At 47.5% G+C, this 22,937-nt stretch overlaps 1 protein-coding gene across 2 annotated transcripts in view; it reads right to left on the reverse strand.

Annotated features, from left to right (window-relative positions):
- Positions 1–22,937, reverse strand: part of MICAL3 (microtubule associated monooxygenase, calponin and LIM domain containing 3) — a 126,739-nt gene that overhangs the window by 2,645 nt on the left and 101,157 nt on the right. For both annotated transcript variants that reach the window (XM_006891341.1, XM_006891340.1), the window contains exons 26-28: positions 22,323–22,417; positions 16,909–17,019; positions 15,807–15,900 (exon numbers count right to left, since the gene is read on the reverse strand). In XM_006891341.1, the coding sequence (XP_006891403.1) occupies positions 15,807–15,900; positions 16,909–17,019; positions 22,323–22,417 (300 nt within the window). The remainder of the gene's footprint in view (positions 1–15,806; positions 15,901–16,908; positions 17,020–22,322; positions 22,418–22,937) is intronic.

A 22,937-nucleotide genomic window follows, 5' to 3' on the forward strand; every position in this document is an offset into this window, starting at 1 on the left:
CACTCAGCAAGACACAGGGTAGAGACGTTTGCTTGTGTAAAAAGAACTCGGGGGGGCATTGTGTAGACCAGTCTTCCTAAGGACAGTATTCCTCGACTCCACAGGACAAATTGCTGCACAGGTTCCTCGCCTGTGCCCCTGACCCCTCTGTCTGGGATTTGAAATGTAAAGGCCCCAACTGTGGAAGAGGGGCAATCTCGAGACGTTCTGCTGCAGCCCCGCAGGCCGGACCTGGAGCCCTGCTTCACTCTGCACCCAGTCCTCCCCTTCGACAGTCAAAGGGATACTGTACCTTGTAAGAAACTGCCACATAGTTGTGGGGGTTTTGGAACAGGGCCATCAAGTGTCAGAGGAAGAAGGAGAAATAGTCAAGTTTTGGGTTCCTGTGTGACTAATGTTTGCTACAACCCCGTCGGAGGCAGCAGGGATGAGGTTGGTAGAGTTACGTTACCTTCATGGACACAGCAAGGGCAGAAGGAGAGAGGTCTACGCCGTGGAGTCCCGCCACTGGGCTCAACTTCAAAAAGGACCAAACAAGGAGAGGAGGATACGGAGAAAGGAAACAAAAAAAAAAAAAAAAAAGGAAAGGAAGAGGAAGAGGAGGAAATTTGGAAGTGGAGAGGGACAGGGAGGAGGTGAAATAAAAAACAAGCAGAGGACAAAAAGCAGAAAAAGTGAGAAAGGAACAACAGGAGGAAAAGAAAAAAAATACAAGAAATGGAGAAGCAGAAACAAGGGAAACAAAGTCTACAAATGAATCAAGTCCTTTTTTCAGCACGGAAACTGAATGAGAGCAGACCCAGGCACTAGGCGGCAGTCACTGATGGGCGTGTGGCTTTCAAGAGCAGCGGAGGATCCCGCCAGAGAAGACGCACAGAGTCCCATCAGGGCGGGCAGCTCACCTGCTCGCGGGCTACACCTTCTGAAGCCTTTATTCCTTACAGGGAGGGCTGTGCATCTGCGCATTAGCACATGGGGTCCTTCTAGGCCTTGGGCTCCCTCTCTTAAAAATGCCCAGAACCCCCAGAAAGGTCTGCCTCGCTCTGTGCAACAGAATATGAAACATGTGGCCAGTGGCCATACTGCATGTAGGTTTGCAGGTGACAATGTGGGGTCACCATCCAAGCCCAAGTGATACGAGACCTCACCACAGTCAAATGTGCTCAGAACTGACCGTGGGTAAGTCTGAGGGGTGCGGAGGGGTCTGTTGGCATCAGACTGCCAGAGAGAGTACCTGAGTCTGTGGGAGCAGCACCTTAAGCCTGAGGTGACATCAAGGGTATGGGGTCTGTGATGCTTTGATTCCCGAGCCAGGACATGTTGGGGAAATGAGCACGCACAGACATGTTCACCAGTCCAAATCACCATCCCCCCATGTGTCAGGGAGGGGAAACCACCCATTTCTTCCTGTCCTTCCATCTCCCTGGAAGGATCCAATGCCACCAAAGGGGAGAAAGGGGGGGTGTCACACTTTGGACTATACGACTAAAAGGGGTGAGCTGACAAGACATGCCAAAAACTCACAGCGATGATGCTGGTAAGTCATGGATGGGGCAACTCAGAGAAGACAGTGTGGAGAGAGACATTACTACGACCTTGGGAGGCCCAGTAGTTACTCAAGGAAGAGGGAGAGGAGCTAAGCAAGGGACCATCACAGAACCACAGGAGCACACAGAGGAGACAACAAAACCCAGAGGAGAAACAGGGCTGTGGGGCTGCAGGGCAGGAGGGCGGGGAGCTGTAGGATCACAGCAGGGTTTAATAACCAACCTTAGTCACAGAGGGGCCCAGGAGACAAACAACTTGAGGTGCCCTTCTGTGCAAATCAATGGATGCAGGCACCATGTTTCCCCGGAGCTCTCTCACTATGTCTCGCAGGGCTCTGGGCACAGGGAATATGGTATGGGGTAGAACTTCCAAATTAAAGCCAGAGAAGAAGAGTTTGTGTGTGTGTCTATGGTGAGTACACCCACTGTTCTAAACCTGGGATAGGAGAGAAGGCTTCCTGTCCTAAAAAGTATGCTCTGCCCTCCAAAGTGTTGAGTCTGTGTTGATGCTCAAAATACCAGAAAACCAAACCCAAACCATTGCCATAAGATCAATTCCAACTTATGGTGACCCTACGTGGCAACAGACCAGAACTGCTGCATTGGGTTTCCTCAGCTGTCATCTTTTCAGAAGCAAAGTGCCAGCTCTTTTATCTGTGGTTGCCACTAGTTAGGCCTGAACTATCAATCTTTACATTAGTAACTGAGAGCAAACCCATAGAGCCTGAAGAGTTGGATAAACTCTGTTAAATACAAAGTTAGTGAGCAATTATCGTGGCTTTCTGCAATGGGTGCTACATATAAAAAGTCCAAGTTAGAGCAGTGTCCACACTCATTAGCAAGGGACAGTGACACAACATACAACCACAACCACATCCACAGTAAAGAAGCAGGTGATGGATGTTTATACATGTTTCTACTTTTTAGATGCATAAAATACAGCACTTAGCTTCTTTTACGCAGACCAAAGCTTCAGAGACAGAGAGCAATACAAGAACTGAAATAAGAACTTATGAAAAGGAGCATCATGTAAAGCAAGCGTTCTGAGAAGGTCTTCTCCCCACACTCGCAGGAGGCAGGATGTGGAGGACCCCAATGTGAGGACTTCCGGGGTGGTCCTCCATGTCCACATTCAATGTATGCTATTTTTATAATCAGAAAAAACACTTTAAAAAAAATCAGATTCTTTCAAAAAATGAGAATTGAGGGAGGAAATAAAAGCAGACAAGGGGAGTTCCACATGAGACTAGAATTTGAAATGAGCGGTGAGGGGGCGGAGCCACCGGCTCTGATGGCACTTGCTTGGCCTTTTATGGAGATCAAGAATTGGGTGATCTGGTTCACCAGTTGAGCACATGGTGGGGGGGGGGGAAGAGAGAAAAAAGGGCTAGAGTGATGGGCTTCTGCCTCTTTAAAAGATACCATCTAGATCACGTCTCCAGCTGTGTCCTTGTCCTGCACTCATGTCCTTACTCTGGAGCTTCTCTGAACCTGGTCCGGGCTGGAGGCTTTTTACCTATAGACCTTGATGTGCATCCTGGACTACCCAGCCTTCCTTCACCTTACAGACGTCCCTGATCTATTCGAAACCCTGACAATATATCCAATCTCTCCCTAGGTCATTACGGACTAGCCAGTACTTCCTTTTGACATACATCGCTACATCAGTGCTTCTTTGGCCGCTTCCCTCTGACAGGGGGCAGGTGATTTTGAAAAGCAGCCGGGTATCATCACATAGTAAGACAAGTTCCACCACTTTCTGGTGTGATGTATCAAATAGTCACGGACAGTGCTTACGGTTTTCAAAGGACTCTCTTGTGTTCTGTAATTTGATCCTTACAATGGCTCTGGGTGACTAGCCAGCAGGCATCATCATTCCTATTTTTAAATGAGAAATCTGGGGCTTAAAGAAGTTATATATGGAAGAGATGGACAAACTCCTAGCTCTTCCTTTTGTCCTGAGCTAAAAGCTTGTCTTCCTTAAAGGGCCGTGGGCTCAAGGCAAATTGAACAAATAGTGGCTCCTAGAGCAGGGTGAAGAGGAGGGACACACAGAGACAGTCCCAGTGTGGAATGGGGAACCAACCCCTTCCCACTCTAATCTGTGGGCTCAGAGAGGATAAGGAGGTGTTGAAAAGTGAGGCCCTGATCGCCAGTCCCCCATCCTCAGTTGGGGTGGTCTCCACACTGCACTTCACCCTTTTAAAAAAAAAAATGTATTCATTGTTGCATATTTTTTACTCTCCCCTCCCTGAGCCCATCCCACAATGTACCCCTTGTTCCAGACTGCTCTCATGTGTATAATGCATAATCATATACTCCTTTTGAACAGTTCTTCCCTTCATCAGTTCTAATGCAGTGCTCATTATCTGCCCATTCTTTCCCCATTCCCTTACCAACACCCCCATGTCTGTCCTATTTTATAACAGCAGTGTTTATGCAGTACTTATCCTTGATAGAGATATTTCTCTTAGAATAACATCTTGAAGGCTCCCCCATGTACTATTTAATTGCTTTTCAATACTGGGTAGGATTTCATTATGTGGATGTACCATAGTTTTTCTATCCATTCATTTACTGATGGGCACTTGGGTTGCTTCCATCTCTTTGTTATTTGAATAAAGCAGCAATAAACATGGGTGTGCATGGCTCCGTTTTCTTTAGGATATATTCCCAGTAGTGGAAGTGCTAGGTCAAATGGTATTGCTATTTCCAACTTTTTAAGAGGCCTTTCATAGTGGCTGTACCATTTTACATTCCTACCAGCAGTGAATGAATAAGCATTCCAGTCTCTCCACAACTTCACCAGCATTTGCTGTTTGTTGCTCTATTGAACTTTGCTATTGTTGCTGGAGTGAGATGGTATCTCATACTGGTTTTTGCACTTCACCCTTGAAGTGCTCAGATGCCTTGCCATGGCCCAGGAATGGATGATGAGGTAGCAGAAGTTAACAGCCCTATGGTTCTTCTCTTTTTTTCCACACTTGTTCTTTCATATTTACATTTTTCCTTCAACCTGCCCATAAAATGCTTCAATGTGAAGTACCTTCAGCCTCTATCAGTACTGCCATTCAGACTTTTTTGAACCACAAATTGCGAGAACCCACGTGCTCTTGCCCTACCTAAGACTGAGAGGTATGGAACAGTTCAGTAACTGTCTCATGGGGGATGTGGGGATGTAGTTATAAAGTCTGAACACCAGGGACAGAATGGCTGTTAAGCAGGTCAGTGTAAGGCTCTGCACTTTCAGGTTAATATTTCAATTCTGCCTGGTGTTATTTAACCTATTGGCTTCAACACTGGCCTGATACAAAACAAAAAACAAAACATGTCAGAAATGTCTTATGAGAATCATATGCTTCTTTTAAATGGAATAATAGTCTAGTTTTCTAAACAAGGAATGTTTGTGGAATCTCTCTCTTTGGAACCAGGAACTGTGCTAGCCATTCATTAAACCATTTCCCTTAAGTGTTAAACGAGGCAAGAGTTTCTGGCTGGAGGAAAAAGTCGGTGGTAACACATCAGGGAAGAAAACTGGGAGGTCAGACGCAAGGCTGGGTAAATAGAGGGCTGACCAGGAAGCTAGAATGGGCTCAAAAGCAGTCTTAGAGACATGCCTTCCCTCAGACACCCATTTCTTCCTATTTCTAAAGGTTCTAAGATCTTTGCTGTTAGGCCAATGCATGACCATCGCCAGGCTTCAAACTGCAGGGTCTCTACAGTCAGCATCTGGTGGGTGATGAAGAGAAGTCTGGTGGGGAGAACGTTAGAGCCTAAAGTCCCAGCCTGGAAATCTTGCATGTCTCCATGGAAACACATTAGTCTAATACTATACATTAGAAACATCAAGAAAAATGTTTTTGTGACCTGAGCCACCGTTTATAGCTGCATTTCCATAAAAAAATACAGAACTCCAACAGTCAGTTCACACACATATGATAAAACACCATCTTTTTATAAGTTGGAAACTGTCTTCCCCACTTTTGTGCTTAAATCTTGTGCAGAGATCCACCGTGAAGTACCCCTGGGCTAGGTGACTTCCTTTTTCTGCTATCCTCAAAAAACTCACTGCTCTCAAGTTGGAACTGGCCTAGAACAGGTCCTCCAGTGGCTGTCAATCACAGGGCAGGAGACTGTCTCTTTCCTGAGAAGCCACAGAGCAGCTTGGCCTTTGGGTTAGTGGTGCCAGCCCCAAGGGAGCCCCACCAGTGCTCCCTTCCAGGAACTTGTGCAGGTAAAGAGAGACTCATTTTTGGTTTTGACTTTCATTTGGATTCTAAACAAACACCGAGCCACATCAGGTGTCAGGGGATGGAGAGGAAACTCTGTGGCATTTCAAGGGCCCAGCTTTCTATGCAGGGAGTTCTGTGTCAGTTTCTGTGGCTAGGCCCTGCCTGTCTCACTAGAAGTGTGTATCACATCTTGACATTGTCCAAAGGGTTGCCCCCTTCTGATCAAAATGACTCCAGGGCTGGGATGGCACCTGGGGGAGGGGCAGACAGGGGAGTGGCATCCCTCAGGCTGATCCCTCAGGCAGGGCTGGGTAGGTTGGGCGGACCAGGATACTGCACAGTGGAGTAGGGGTTTCACTGGCCAGCCCAGCCCATGAGGAGTGGAGGAGCACCAGGAGTCACAGTGCTGGTGACCCTAGCCCCTACCTCTGCTTCTCACACTTGATTTCAGCACCTCTGCCATTGTAGTTATTAAAGATTGCCTTATGTTGGGAAAATATCCAAGCCCCTGCCTCCAGTTGATATCAATAATGGTATTATTAAGCATTTTTGCTCAGTTTTCCCTAAGAAAGAAATCTTAACACGCACATGCACAAATCTGACAGCTTGAACCTGCAGAAAGCAACATGCAAGGACTGCGAGAATTTCTTGGTGTTCAGGTATAAGGGAGGACGGGGTTTTCGAGTGCTTTCTTCTGATATGGCTGCAGCAAGGACAAACAGACCAAATGTTCTCTGGGCTAAGATTATACTTGACTATTCCAACTTCTCAACCCAGGTCATCTATTTGTCAGCCTCAATGCTGTTCTGCTGTGTGGTAGCCTTCACACTGCAATGCTGAGGGGCCCACCTCAAAAACTGAGGTGACCGTTATGCGCCGTTGAGTTGACTATGACCCATAGTGACCTTATGAACCAGAGCCCTAAACATTGCCCTGTCCTGAGCCAATCTCACCATCTCTGACACACCTGCCCCTACTGCCACAGTCACTGTCGATCCATCTCACCCAGGGTCTTCCTCTCCTGCGCTGACCTTCGACCCTTCCAAGTAAGATATCCTTCTCCAAGGACTGGTCTCTCCTGGCCACAAGCCCAAAGAATGTGAGACAGAGCTTCAAAATCCTTGCCTCCAGGGAGCAGCGTGGTTTGACCCTCTCCAGGATGACAGACAATACTGCGGCTCTGGCATCAGATAGGGTAAGAAGGCTCCGTCTACACACATATGACAACATTGGCCAGATAACACATGCTAGGAAAGCTTAACACTGAATGAACTTTAAGACTGAAGAAGAAAATGAAGGGGGGAAAAAAATAAGTACAGAGACCTAGCACATATGTATATGTGTGTTCTCTCTCTCTCTCTCTCTCACACACACACACACACACACACACACTCCCTCTCTCTCTCTCCCTCACACACTCTAGAGAATCTCAAGGATTTCCACATTCCTAAGGAAAATCTAGAGCCAGGCAAATTGAGCAGACAAGAACAGCAAATCTAGGGAAGGCAACAAGAAAGGAAGGTGTGGGCACCACAGAGCAGGGGAAGCGGGCAGCCTGGAGGAGGCCTCCCTCTTCTCTCCTTGCAACAACGTTCTGGCCTTTTTCTGTTCCATTTCTAAATCGCTCGAGCGCTTTCAATTTCACTCCAAGACAACAGGTGAGGTCTCTGAAAACTAGAAATCAGGTGTGTGTGTTCAATTTGAAGTTCTTCAGAAGAGATGAGGTTTTCCTCTAAAGATTTCAGCCATCTGTTTGGCCCAGCGCAGTGCAACCTGCCTGTGGTGTGGTGGGGCGAGCTTGCCCAATGTCCCAGGGGAAGGAGGGAGTTTAGTGACTCTGGGGCCCTTCCTTCTGTGCCTAACCAGGGGCCATTATGTGACCTCATAAAATCTTAAGCACTAATTATGTGGAAAAAGGAAGAGGTGACTCTTGTAGCTCAGATACTTCTAATACCACAGTGGAACTTTAAATAGTTGAGTTCCATCAAAAGATTCTTCAAGAGGCAACAGTTTGATGGGCAGAGCATGAGGCAAAGACCAGGCATTTGAGGCTCCTCTGGGCAGACTACAGAATGCCCAACACCCTGAGCACTGCCCGGAGGGTTGATTTCTCCCTGCCAGGAACGACATGGGCACTGCTACCCAGGCTGCTGGAGCTGTGAGGGTAAAAGACAGATCCACATCTCAGCTTCCAGATCCTCACTTCCCAAATAATTCCTCTACAGCACTCAAAAAAGAAAGCATCTGCAGAAATGGAAAAGGGTCCTAATTCTGGGAACTACCTCTTCCCCTGGGGCTGGATGAATACAGGGTCTTTGCTTTTTGGCCTGGGGTCCTCAAGTGACACCCTCCCCCAGTGGAAGGCTGCCTTCGTGCTCCCTCACCAGAGCTCTGGCGGCCTCTTATGTGGTGAGCAGACCCACAAGAGACGTCTATATTTTACATAAAATCCATCATGGTCTGACAAAAAAGGGAAGTGAGGAGTTCACAAGAATCAAGTGACAAGGGTTCTGGGGTGTTTGAGGGTACAGTGTTTTGTAATTCTAAATACACACCGAGTTTCTTTCGTCTACTTCTTTCAGTTTCCCCTGGAATATGCTGGAATTCTAAATCCAAAAAGCTGCTAACTGGAGCTCACGGATTTAGAAATGAAAGCAGCCAGCGACACCTCATCACTCAAGTGGAATATGGTAACATGCAACGGGGGTAGGGGCACAGCTAAACTAGACGGAATGAGGTGATTATACAGCAACAGGACCTTGAACTGGGAGAGGAAAGTGAATACAATTTTAAGGGAATAGATTTTGACTGTTTCTTTCAGCAGATTTTGAATGAAGACAAAATCTTTCCACACACTGATTTTCACTTGGAATTGACATAAACATTCCCCAGGGGGTGTTAGGAGGAAGGACAGGAGTCAGGGGCATTAGGGAGGGACGGGACAGGTTAAGTGGAATGTAAGCAGCAGCCCTTTTACAGCATCAGTGGTCATGAGGGGGAAGGGTCATATACACCAGTGCTCTGGGGCACAGGGGTCTCTGCAGGATGAAACTCAAAGGGGGAATGGCCAGAGGACACAGCAAGCAGAGCCCACACAATCAGTCCTTCACAAGGAGGTCGGGAGCCCAAGCTCCTCCCTGAAGTTACCCTAAATGGACTCAGAGAACTCAGAGCTGATCCTCCAGTGGGTTTTCACAGGCAGTAAAACGCACAGGAAGAGACTGTCCATCCTTCTTCCACAGAGCAGCTGGTGGATTCGAACCATGTGTATTTGGATTGGCTGGCGGTGCACTTCCTTATTACTAGGCCACCAGAGCTCCCTGGGGCCATGGTGTTGCCTTATAGTAGGAATCAGAAATCAATGCTTTGTTTTTTAAGTGAATGGGCCAAGAAGTGACTTAAAGGATGAATTAGAATAAAAATATAGTCATTTCCTTTGCCAGTTTTTCTGTTTTAAGATCCCTTCCAGGCGTGGTGCCTCCAAGGGGAGATGAAGAGGTTAGATTGCCAGACCAAGGACGCAAGGACCCAAGGAGGTGACCGTAGGGTGGGAGGCTTGACATTCCTCCTGACAAAATGCCAGCTGTCCAGGAGAAAAGCTGCCCAAAGTCTAGAAAAACAGACTCCTGAGCAGACACAAATGCTGAGCTTTGAACAGGAAGACAACAGAAGTACTGAGCATCTTTAAGCTAGTAGTCCCCTAAAGTGGGGACATCAGAATCGCTCTGAAGGTTTGTTTAAAGGCAGATAACCTAAAAAAAAAAGGCAGATAACCTGGGCTCATCTTCAGGGTTTCTGATTCTGTGTGAGGGGTGGGGCCCAACAGTCTGCATTTGTAAAGAGGTTGATGCTGGGACCACCCTTGCAGAAGCACTGTCTGAGCTTGTCCTGTCTTCTTTGAAAAGAACTATGTCGTCCAAGAGACACAGCAGGGAGTGCAGACACCACTATCAGTACCTGTCAATATAGTCTCAAGTTCAATGAAAGTAGATGGAAATGACAGCAATGGAGCCAGACCACGCACTCTAATGCAAATGGGTCAAGGCTGATTCTTGCCATTTAATACTTGCAGTGAGTTTTTCAGAGAAGAGGTACCTGGAAGTTGTTGGTAATGCGATTCAGGGGGGAGGTCACAGTGGCATGCATGTGTATATTGCCAATGTCAACCAACCAGTCTCACAGGAACCAGGCGGAAGGTTGATGTGTTGTGGCAGGTGAAAGTTTTGTTATAAAAACAAGCATGGCCAGTGAAAGCTGCCCCAAATCTTGTGGAGCTCGGTTTCTCTGGGCAGCAGGGAGGGTCTGGCATGCTGCTCTGAGCTGGAAAAGGGCATGTGCTTTTGTCATTGGGTTATCAGGTTGATTTCTTCTTGTTGTTGGCGAGCAGGGATTGGGAGAGGGCAGGGAAAGGGTTTGAGCAGGGTTAGTGGCAGCAACATATGCTGCTATACATACCACCCAGATGCAAGTCGATGATGTCACTGTAATAAGACTCTCCCCAATAGTCTACAACAAGGAATTGGTGAAGAGTTATTGGATGACACAATCCTCCTTTTCCCCATGCCCAAAGCTATCAATGAAATGAAGCTTCTGAGACACACACTCACATAGGTACAGCGAGAGGGCTAAGAGGAACAGCTGGAAGGCATGCATCTTTCTGTAAGTGCATTATACACACTGTATCTATACATACTCCATGGTGGTGGGAGAGAACAAGTAACTGAACAGGGATGGGGGCCAATCGCCAACAACGGTGTGACTGCTGTGTATACCTCCTCCCAGCGAGAATGGAAGCTTTAGGCCTGGTTGGAAACCCTCGCTCCTGGGACTCGACCTTGTTTAACTAAGATTTACGCAAGGTCTGGGGAAGATCAGGGGTTATGTAGTTCCTTACCGACTGAATACTCTAAGTCCCAGGATGAGGGGCTTGTGGGAAGACCAGCACCCCTTAAACAAGCTCTTCAAGGGCACCAATCCTGAGGTTTCAAAGCAGACATAGCTCTCCCAAGAGTTCACACATAGGTGTGATCCCACTGGAATACCAATTCCTTACAAACACTTTGGCAAAATGGGTTTGAGACAAGGCAATTCTGTTCATTGAAGGTTCAGACTCAACTTCAACCAGATCTCTCTTTAAAGGTGGAAATTTGCTGTGATTTAGGCATAGTTCTTATCCCAGGAAAATGTACCCCAAGACTCGTGGAGGTCTGCTAACCTCAGGCACCCCCAGCCTTTATCTTCACACAGCTGGGTGTTAAGTTCTTAATATGCCTGAGCTGCAGAGGCTGGGCACTGCTGGTGGGCTGCAGAAAATCAGCTATTGTGTGGGTGGTGGTCATCTACCCCCATCACAAAAAACATACAGCACACCACATTTCAGATCCTTCCGGCATTACCTTTTTTCTCCAAGCCGTACGATGAATGCCAATCCTAACAGTTTTTTAATCCCAAGTGAGCATTTTCTCCTCAAGAGCAAGCACATCAGGAAATAGAATGCAATCCTGCAATGGCTTTTCAGCTCATGTGCAAGGACATGCTCCAGGGACTTTAATTCTGAATCAAAGTCCGAGGACCAGAGGGACTTCCCGGTGCCCCCGGGACCTGTAAGAACACATGTGTAGCCCAAGGGTTGAAGGTTCTGAACCCAGTCCTTTTCTTCTGGACCTAAACAGTTCTTAGACCATGAGACACCACTCTGGAAGGGCAACCTGCCTTAAGCCGACCTCCTTAGACACCTGAGGGTATTCAACAGGTCTGGCCAGTACAGCAGAGCTCTCTCAGGAAAGGCGGGGTACCAGCAGGATACAGAGACTCCAAATACTCACACTCAGCTGAGATTACCTTTTTACAGGAAAGATGCTCACACTGATCAAGGGTCAGGTAGAAATAAAAGAGGAACAGGGTGCATGAGAAAAGTAGGAAGGAGAGGCCAGTGTGCCATTTCATCTCAAAGACACTAACTGCCAGATAAGAACAGGGCCACTGGAATTCTGACAGAGATCAGCCTTCAAGGTGATGAGATTAATAGAAGAAAAGGAAAAGAACATATTTGTAAATACATTCTTATGGTTGAAAAATGTTGTTTCTGGAGAATCTTCCAAACATGGTATAAAATCTCCAAACAGCTACTGACACCTGTCTTTAGAAACTGGATAGATGTATCTTTGGATGGGGAGATCTTGGTGCAGTCTTGTCTAAAGGAGGGAGTCTGGACGAAATCAGTGGTTTTCAAACTGTGTTCTGTGGAACCCCAAGGTTCCCAAATGGTTCATAAATGCATTCACTCCCTTAAAATACACTTCAATAAGATACACAACATGTTCACTTTGAGCCCACTGGAAATCATGAACCAATAATCTGCACTGCTGGTCACCTCACTTTGAGAGCCTACAGTCCTCTGAACACTCTTGTGCTGGTGGGTGAGATGGCTGGTTTATTTTGGAAAGTCCAGCCTGCTAGTGCTCAGGCAAAATGTGCAGCTGACCATCCAGCACAGCAGTCACTCCATGAAGTGGCAGCCGCTCTGTGGTGCACAGAATTAACTGTGCTGAAAGAAAGGTGGTCTTGTCCTCGTTTTCTGAGAAGAAAACTAAAATCTTGGGATTCCTTAATTCACTGAGGTACCTCTGTCATCTGAACCATACATGCGGGTTTGTGCTGGTAAGCAGGGGCTGGCCACTGAATGACCACCTGGTAAACAACCAATCAGCCTTAGGAAGCATGACTTGCCGTGCTGTGATCATGCAGTGAGGCCTCAATCTTGATGAGTTAATTACTGGAGCCAATAAGGCCTCTGAAATGGACATCCCAGAGCTTCCTAACTGGTGAAGGAAGGGAGACACACACTCTTTGGGATACAGAAGTGTATTACCTATGCATGGTAAGCATGGACACACCTTTGCTTACTTTCTGGAGTGAACAAGTTCACATATTTTTCACCACATCAAAGATTCTGCTTTGAGGTAGGCTGGCATATACCTCTCTCCAAACCTCACAGCACCTTCCTACAGAATCAAAGCCCCCTTTCAACCGATAATCCTTGACAGAGATGGAGTCCCCAGTAAGCAAGGCAAGCTCACTCAAGGAGGCGCGTGCTGGAGGGCTCCCAGCCCAGACATTTGTGTGATTATCCTGCTCTGTATCCTTTTCCTATAATAAACCGACAGTCGTTATACTTCCTGTGACTCACTCCAGTGAATTCTGAGCCCGAAGGAGTAGCGGGAGCTAGAAGGCGAGGATGAGAGAGCCCCGGAGAGGTCCTGAGCGTCTGAAGACCTAATGGGAAAACTCCAAATCTGTGTTTAGCAGGGTGGACTCCCCAGCTTGCAGCTGGCGTCTGCCTATTTGATAGTCTGAAGTGTCCTTTCAAGTTGTGTAGCTCTAAGTTGTGAGAGGAAGAGGGCAGTGTGGGCGCTGACGTTAGATGAGTAAAGCAATGAGGAAAGAGATTCGAGGACTCTTCCTATTTTGGAGATTAGACTTATGTTGGTTATTATCTACAAATACTCCCAAGCTCGCACCTGTCACAGTGTGGTACTTTATGTGAGTGACAGAATGTCAAGACACTATAGCACAACTGGCTTTTGTATTCATGTATGGGAGCTTCTTATGGAGATTCAGGGTATCTAATGGTTATGAATTCCTATTAGGCTGGTTAGTGAGTCAACTGGAAGAACGTCCCTATTGTTCCCCTTTTAAATTTTGACCGTTGAGATCATTTAAGCTGTGGGCAATCCTGGGCTGTGGAAGAAACTTATCTGCCACATCCACCTGTGAGAATCAGCTCCTTCTCAGTCCCGGACCCCAGAAATGAGCGGAACGCTGAGCTTCCTGACATCGGCTGTGCTCCACTATGACCTGGATTTTCAAGATTGTGCTGTCTAATGTTTCAAATTTTTTTCATTTTAAACTTGAATTTCTAATTTGATTTGTAAAGAGAATTGAGAGAAAAAAAAAACCACAACAAGTTTGAAAACCACTGTCTTAGATCAAATTCTAGTTGTACACGTTTGTGGGGAAAAGTAATTATTTAAACCCCTAGAGAAGAATTCTGGGTCAATCTTATGCCCCTCTGGAATGCTGTCTTTTTTCTGGTCGCTTGTCTGTCAGGAGCTTGAGTGATGCATGCTGTTCTAGACGGGCTCCTGGAAGTACCTCGATTCAAACTGCACGACATCCAGTCAGAGGATACCGGAATGTCTTAAAGTACCAGCCCTGGTGGTTCACAACGATGGGAAAACGTCTTCCTTGAAGGTTTAAGCCGAATGTGAAATGTAGACAGGTATCACTACGGAGTTATTCTCTGTGCTGACCGATGTACCTATCACTTGCCATCTTGACAAAAGCATAATGAAGAGAAGAAAGGATGATGAGGCAATAAGGAAAGTGACTGGTGGGCCTGGTTCTATCTGGCACTGGGGCACTCAGGTAGATAGGGTCTAACTCTCTCCAGACAGACAAAAGGCCAGGTCAGAGCATGCAAGGCAAGGAGTGAAAACAAGGAAAGGGCAGTCCTCAGGATAGTGTGGTGATACCACAGGTTCACTAGGAAGCCTGGTGTCCCTGTTAAGTGAATTGGAGTCTACTACTTGATAGGTGGGATCAGTGCTTGCATTGCTGGGACATATCCCAGGCTTTCTAACTGACTCAGTAGGTCTGTATCTCATGCTGGTCAGGGTCTTAAATATTAGATGAACCACAAATCCAAAAACATCCACATCTTTATCTTCTTCCTCCCCATCCCATCTCTTCACTTGAAGGACATTCACTCAGTTGATTGCAATTTCTAGACCTTGAATCAGGATTTTGAAAAGGAGACCTACTTCTATGCTTGACCCACTAATACAAACCACAAGAACTTCAGGCCTAGAAAACCCTCTGAATTTAATCGACACCAGCACACTGGCCTGTTTTCTAGAAAATTCATATTGCTGCAGCTGGCCCAACTCCTAGCAGCCTCTTCAGCTTCATGGACAGTCTGCATGCACTTCCCTGGCCCTCACTTGCAACACCAGAATAAGGAAATAATAAAGGGTCACCAAAAAAATCAGGTTACCACCTTTCTTCACTCCCCAGCCTAGTAATTTGAATGCTGAACCTGTAGGTTTCAAAGTCACTAGGAAGGGATGAGTATTTTCCCCACACAGTAATGGACCAGGACTCACTTTCTCACCACTGTGAGAAAGCAGAGATCTATCACTACATGCCTGTGGCTTCGGGTTAAGATTGAGAGCTGGCTTGGGGTGGTGAGGTCCTGAAACAACATAGCTTCCTGGGTCCTTGAGACCAGGGAGGACACAGGTATTTGCTGGCTTTCTGTACCCAACTGTGCCAAACCCAAATCCATCGAAGTTCTTCACACAGTGGGTGTGAGTACACTCTGTCAAGAACAGCAATCATCAGCCACATGGGGCTCACAGTCATTCTGCAAGGTCCCTTCCAGGCTCATTCCTCACAGGACACAAGCCCTTGCCCTGGGTGACCTGGGTTCTCAGTAGGGAATCTGTGTGTGCCAAGAGGGCCTGTGCTCCACCCAGATGACAGGCGGGGCGTGGAGCGTGTGTCCTCACGTGCTCTGCGTAGGCAGAGCAGGAGCAGGGGCCCAGGGAGAACCAGACAAGAGAGATGGCATATGGAGGGTAGCTGGGGGCTTGCTCAGTGCAGTTCTGTGATGGCTCCTTGGGGTACAATCTCCCTCATTCCCAGTTATTATTTCCTAGAGAATATGAGGGGTTGGGAAAGGCGGAGGAGGAGGAAGGGGAGAAGACTGCCTAGTGCTTGCCACCAATGGATGAAATGGACAAAGATTTCATTCTGTGGGTGAACGGCAAGCTTGAGGCTGGGAGGACCAGGCCTAGGCCTTAGGGCAGTTCCAAGCAGATGTGTTTCTTTGCTCTGTTTAACAAGGAGCCTCAAATCTGCTGGAACAGGATTCCAGCAGAGGTCCACACGAGGTGGCATGGGGCTAGCCTACCACAGGGGCCTTCCCTCAGGAGCAAACCTCTCACAAAAGAAACTAAGCCAGTACCTGCTTCACCGCGCAGTGCCTTTTCCACCGCGACACCTCTCTCCTCCAGCTGCCTCTGCTTCTCCTCTACCTGCTCCAGCTGCCGTTGGATAATCTACCATAAGACAAAAGGCAGAGTGAGCACCTACCTCTCAGGAAGAAAATGGAACTGCAGGAAGAAAATAGAACTGTATAAACAAAAAGAGAGGGAAAACCCCTGAGTGAACAAGCGGGAACAGGCTCTCCTCAGGGGCACTGTGAGGTGTAAGGACCACTCATGCCTGAGCCCCTGGACCCAGGGCCCCGTCACTGTGCAGACTTTCAGGGCAGGTGAGAGTCAGCACCGCGGGGCTGGGTACACTGTAAAGAGGGGCCAGTCTCCTCCTGCAGCAGTGACAAGAAAGGAAGTGGATATAAACTCTGGCAGGGAGAACACTGTATGGCCTGAGTGCTATAAACTAAGGCTCTGCTGAGGGTGAGACTACTAAAGCTCTAGAGGGAGTCTGGGGGAAGTGGTGTCAACTCTCTACAAGTGGAACTACTGCTGATTTTTAAAATCCAGAAAGACTAGGATGGGTGTGGCCTGAAGACACTAGTCGAGCACTCGAAGAGCACAGCTGATCTGACCTCTTCCATCAAAATTCCAGGCCCTCCAGGGGCTGACAGGTCACAGGCTGACTCTGGTTAATAGTTGTTATCATCGCATTAACTGACTTGACAATGTTCTAGACCACAGGGCATCTACAGAAAACAGCGCCAACGGAGGGTGAGAAATGTGAGGAAAAGCAGAAACTGCTCTCTGGTGCCCCCTTCAGGGTACATGCCAGACCTGCCATATCTTGAAAGCCTCCTTTCTAGACAAAGGGATCTAGTCTATACACTAGGAACCTGGCATTCCTTGTTCCACTAACAACTACAAAAGCCAAGTCTCTGTAGTTGCATTAAGTGTGTGGCGTAAGAATTAGAGGCTGCCATCTCATGCAAGTACCTGCAAACAGGGCTGCCCCGGCTCCCTCTTCGCTGCCTCCCCCTGCCCTGTCACGGTGAGACTGAGCTGGGTGCTCAGGAAGATGCTGCCATGTGACTTCGGCAGGCGTGCTGCATCCCACCTTTGCAGTCTCACCTGGGCCCGGTGGAGCCGCTTCAGCTCCTCCTGCTTGGCCTGTCTCCGAGCTGCTTTCTGCACTCTCCGGGTCAGCTTGATGTTCAGCTCCTCCTCTGTGTAGGTTCTTGGCTAGAGAGAAAAGGCATTTCCTCAAGTCAGGGGTCCACGGGCGTGAGGTAATTCTGGGAAGCTGGTGGCAGGGGCTTGGACAGGACGCTTCCCTGAGGTGAGGCTGGTAACCAACACACACTGCCTGTCCACACACCACTGCAGGGCTGAGGGTGGAGTGGAAGCCCTGCCTAGAGCTTGGCCTGAGGGGTTGTCTACCAGCGGGACATCTGCCTCTCCTGTTGAGGACAGGCGACTGAGTGTGGAAGAACTGTTAGTGAGTTAAAACAACTGATACTCGCACACCCCATTCTCTGATCACTTATTTCCTGTAGAAGGATAACTAATCTTTTGAAGACTTCATGGAGAATCAAAAGTATTAATAAATGTTCTCTATGACTTCTGCTTTTAAGAAGCTTAGCAAACTAAAAATCATTGCTGTTGAGTTGGAACTGAGATCTGATCCTCCAGAGGGTTTCTGGAGGCTGTAAATCGCATGGGAGGAGACTGCCCATCTTTCTCTTTCAGAGTCCCTGGTGGGTTAGAACCGGCAGAAGGCCGTGGCCTCTGGGTCAGCAGCACAACTCCTATGAACTACGTCACTCCCCAAGGAGGCTTACAGGGACAGGGCAAAAAGATACCAGGTTTTATGTTTTGTTTGGTATCGAAAATCACTTTCATTAAGTGTAGGATAAGGTTCTTTTAAGAAGTAACAGCTGAAAATAGAGAAAGTTTCTATTTCAGTCTGGGTGACCCCAAGCTTCTTGACTGCGTTTGAAAGAAAATTCATGGTGGTGAGTTAGGGTGGAATTTGGGCTCCTCACACAGGCCACAGTGTCGCGGAGACAACCTGAGGGGGAAGGGGGCCAGGGGCATGGCAGAGCTGAGAGGCCACTGACCAGACCCAGCACGGTCACACCGAGGGGAAATGCTCAGTCCACTCAGAATGCGGGCAGTAAGAGTGCCAGTGAGTGCCTCATGCTTTGAATAAACTGTGGGAAAATTTTTGCCTCTATTTAAAATGCCCTCTTTATTATCTCATAGGATTTTATAGGCTTGAATGGAGACTTCTACCCAATTCAGGGTATGGTCTTCCAATCTTTAAGAACGAATGTGATGGCAGAGTCCCCTGCACAGACAGCCGCTGAAGATCACTGAGGTGTGCCAGGGCCATAAACATTTCACCTCACAGCCCAGGCTGGTGACTGTCGTCTCTGTAGCGCCCCAACCCATGGGCAGCTCTGTTCCCCCCTGGGGTCCTGGAGCAGAACTACCACATGCACTCCAGCCAGCCCAACGGCAGGCTGTCCCATCCTCCGTCTCTCATGATACATCTGAAGAGTTCTGCTGCCAGTGTTTGCTATAGCTCCATGCGTGGAGGAACAGTTAGTGAGGACGTGACTGGGGGCCGGGTCAGGAAGCTCTGGTGGTTAATCACAGACATGCATGCAACAAGGACCAGCTGATGGGAATGAGACACTACCTTTGATGCATATGATCTCCTGAACGCCAAGGCGTGTGGTACATAAACCAACTTTTAAGGGGATGGCAACGGAAAACAAAACAGAACAGCAATAATAATAATAATTAAAAAATGGGAAAAAAACCCCAAAACAAACCACAAACCAAAAAAAACACAACACACAGAAATGGAACAAAATCAGTTAGATGTTTAAAACAAACACACAAGACTAAAACACATGATTACGTTCTATAATGCCACGCAGGACTGTGAAGGGGATGCCCTGGTGTAGAGATCCTGGCAGCAGTGTCAGTATGTTCCCACCTGGTTAAGTCAACGGCTTTGTCCTCACTCTTCCCTCAATCCTCTCTATTCTCACTACATAAAACCTGTTCAGACATGATGCTGGATGCTAATTCTCCCCTGGTAACCTGTACTAGTACCAATTGTAATGGAGTTGACGCCAACTCATGATAACCCTGTGTGAGTCAGAGGCCCCTGCTCTGTTCCCAACGGTTGATTTCTTGGTAATAGAACACCAAGCTTTCGCTTTGGAAGACTTCAACTTTCAACCTTTCACTTGGCTGCCAGGTGCATTCATCCACCACTTGTACCAAGCAGGGACTTCTCAGAAAGCCTCACATGTGTAAAAATGAAAACTATTTCTCCTGCCTAGATGCTTTGGGACCACAGGATGGAGCAGTTGGTAGGGGGTTCCTGAGGCAAGAGATGAGACACACAGAAATGATGACTATCATCAAATCTAATGGTTTCTTCCTGGCAATGTGGCTGAACAGAGCTTATGACTCCTCTCCCTGTGACAGAGATCAGGTGATACTTTTTGATTACAGCGAGTGAAATCAAAACCAATCCCACTGCCCTTGAGTCCATTCTCATCATGGAGACCCTGCAGAACAGAGTATAACAGCCCCATAGCATTTCGAAGGAGCCTCTAAATCTTTACCAAAGCAGACAGTTACACCCTTCTCTCATGGAGTGGCTGGTGGGTCCTGTTAGTAGCCAAGTGTTTTAAACATTACAGCACCAGGGAAATGGAATAGCAAAAATAGCTGATATTCACCAATGAGTTTTAGGCAGTACTCTTCACTGCCACTTTCTCCATCAAATCTTGAGCAGGGATGCTCAAAAGGTGAAGTGAATCACACTCATTCCTCTAGTCTTCTCCTTCCCCATGTCTGGGCAGTGGGAAGCAGTTACTGAATGAATACAAGGTGGGAGAGAGGTGGCACGAAGTCTGAGTGAGCTTCAGAATGGGGAAGGCCATGAGAACTTCAGGGTAGAGTCAACTTCCCGCTGCCCTTGTTACTTCTCTGACTAGCTGGGGCCCTCAAAAACATCCTGCTTTAGAAAGAATAAGTTACTCCCAGTAGCAAAGCTCTAAGAGCAAAGATGTCAGTTTAAAGACTAAGATGCACCTAATCCAAGCCATGGTCTTTTCAATTGCTGCCTACACATCTGAAAGTTGGACAATGAATAAAGAGCACTGAAGATTGACTGATGACTTAGAATTGTGGTGTTGGCAAACAGTATTGAATACATCATGGACTTCTGGAAGAAGTGCTAGCAGACTGCTCCTAAGGGATGGTGAAACTTGGTCTCACTTACTTTGGGCATGCTCATGGGAGGAACCATTCCTCGGAGAGAGGCATCTTGCTGGGAAAAGTGGAGAGTCAGTGAAAGCGAAGACCCTGGACAACATGGACTGACATGACAAGAGACTGTGAGCAGGGTTCAAGATGGGACGAAGTTCAGATCTGTTGTCCAAAGGGTCGCTATGAGTTCTAGTCGACTTGTTGGCATCTACTAACATACTGCTCACATGGGCCATGTTAACATGTGTCCTTAATTGTCCAAAATACGTCCTTCATAGCTGGCTGTGCAACCTGGAAGTGGAGAGTGCCCACCTCTCACTCGGTATGAAGACACATTATGGTGGGAGCTGGTTTGGTCCTGACCTAGGCTTGACTTTGACTTTTCCTACCAGGCCTTTAGTGGATGTCTTTACTGACAGGGCACAGCTGGATTACAAAGTCTCCAGGGTCACCCTACTTCTAGGATTCTATGGTGGGAGCTTACGAGCCGTTTATTCATGTTAACAGTGGGAAAGAACTCCCTTTCCTCCTCATGTCTGCCAGGTCCTGGGAAAACCCAGGATGCTGACTGGTGCTACTCTCAAGTGACAACCGTCTTGGGCAGTGTGCTGCTTGGCATCGGGCAGAACATGCTCATTTATTAACAGAGAAGCAGCAGGCTGACCACAACAGTTCCCACAGGGAAAGTACAACCAACATATGCATGTCACCACTGAGGCAAAGTGATGCTCAGATGATGTGTCCTTTCTTCACAGAACTCCTAGGGTCCCCTCAGGTAGCCCACTAGCCACCCCCTAGTGCTGAGATGTATTCAGAGATTCAAATAGACATTTAGAAGCAATCTGCTATCTGCACAAATACTACTGCTTGGAACAATTCAACAGCAAGCACTGGAATAGAAGCTCATTAAAGCAGGCCCAGCCATAACCTGATGCGGCCTGGTGAGAATACAGGACATAGGGCTGTCCAGATGGTGTGAGGGGCAGAAAGATAGGCCTGACCTTCCAGGTATCCTTATAGGAGTGTGAACAGATAAAGAGCCAGAACGGCCAAGGTAGACACAAATCAGGAATGAGGTGAAGGGGAAAGAATGACTAGCTTCTCCCGTTTGCCACGTTACTAAAAGAGGAACCTGGATCAGAACGGGAAGAGGAACTGGAAATGAGCTACAGAGTCAGGAAAACGGCCTGTGCAGGGCTCAGTCCTACCAATGCTCTTCCCTCTGGCTTCCTGACCAATGCTTAGGTGACGGAAGCCAGTGAAGAGGGTAGACTTAACCTTTGAGTCCTGGAATAGGATACCTGAGGAAAAGGATTCTCTCAAAGAAGGCAGTAAAGGAAGCAGTCCTATCACTGTTGACAGGAGGGTCAGCTCACCAACACAGGGTTAGACAGCCTTGTTGCCAAGGTCTATGTGTGGTACAGAGACATCCCATTAGAACATTCTCCAGTCTTCGATCTTTTCCAACCTGGCTGTTATCTACACAAGGCTACAAAAGTCCCTAAAATCAAGAGATTCAACATCCAAAGGAGGCTATGATGAAGTAATTCCATACTGAAATATTTACTTCCCCAGTCTGCTGAGTAGCCACATCGTCTCTGAGGCCCAGAGGCAGGGAACGTGCCACGTGAGACACCTTCATCACACCCACATCAGCACTGCCTAGATTATGCTCCTGGGTCAGTGTCTTTAGAGATGAAAAGTCTCTTAGAACAATACACAGAGCAGGCAAGATGACCAGAAGATTCCTGAGTGAGGCAGCCTCACAACATGACTTTTCCATCTCTTGTCCCAGTTCTATTATCATATCCCAGCTACCACCTTACCCTGGAGCAAAAGCAGGTCTTCTCCTGTTACCCTGTGTGGTGGTGGAGGTAGACGTTATTTCTATATAAGATTTTCAAAAGGAGTTCTTAAACTGAGGCAAAAAATGCCAGGCTGCTTCCTAAAGCTATAGTGAAGCTATACTCTTGGGCCGTCTCTGGCTACCTTCCTAAGAATAGCACACAGGTCTCTTGCCATGGAGGCAAATTTAAAAAGATGCTCATTTTGAATGTGAAGAGAAAGGTCCTCATATGCCTTTTACCTGGACCATCAGGCAGAACTGCTGATTCCACTATCTGCTGGAAAACGGTATTTGTGTTCAAGACCTTGCTCTAGACTGGCTTTCCCTGACCTCCCTCACCAAGCAGCAGCACTGAGAGGAGGCTCTCATGCCTCCTAACCCCACTGCAGCCCAGGCCACGTACCTCTCGCTTGGACTTCTGGGAGGACCTCTCAAGGATGTCGTCACTGGAGAGGTCGGAGTCCTCTGAGAAGCTCAGCTGGCGTCGGAGCTGCAGCTCTGCAGAGACAAGAGGCAGAGCGGGAACATGTGGATGCGGTTTGGCTGTGTTGTCCACTTCTGGGGTCACATGGGGATAGGGGCCAGAAGTGTGGCTTCTTTCTCCCTCCTTCCCTTTTTTATTGTTGTTTGTATTATATGTTACCAAGTCAAGTACAACACATAGCAAATATATAAACAACGGCTCTGAACCTTCTCCATTCTGAGCCAACCTCACTGTCTCTGATACACTTGACCCCATTACCACAGCTGCTCTGTCAATCCATCTCATCCTGGGTCTTCCTCTCTGGGCTGTCCCGCCACCCTTCTAAGCATGATGTCCTCCTCCAAGAATTCGCCCCTCCTGGAAAGATGCCCAAAGTATGTGAGACAGCATATCAAAATCCCCGTCTCCAAGGAGCAAATTGGTTTCACCTTCTCCAAACAGACCTGTTTGTTCTCGTGGCAGTCCACGGGATAATGTATTCATTACAGTACAAAACCCCAAAACAGAATCTGCCATTGTAATTATTTATAAACA

This window comes from Elephantulus edwardii, unplaced genomic scaffold, assembly GCF_000299155.1.
Source record: "Elephantulus edwardii isolate Elephantulus edwardi_28Jun2011 unplaced genomic scaffold, EleEdw1.0 scaffold00096, whole genome shotgun sequence".
Taxonomy (NCBI): Eukaryota; Metazoa; Chordata; class Mammalia; order Macroscelidea; family Macroscelididae; genus Elephantulus; species Elephantulus edwardii.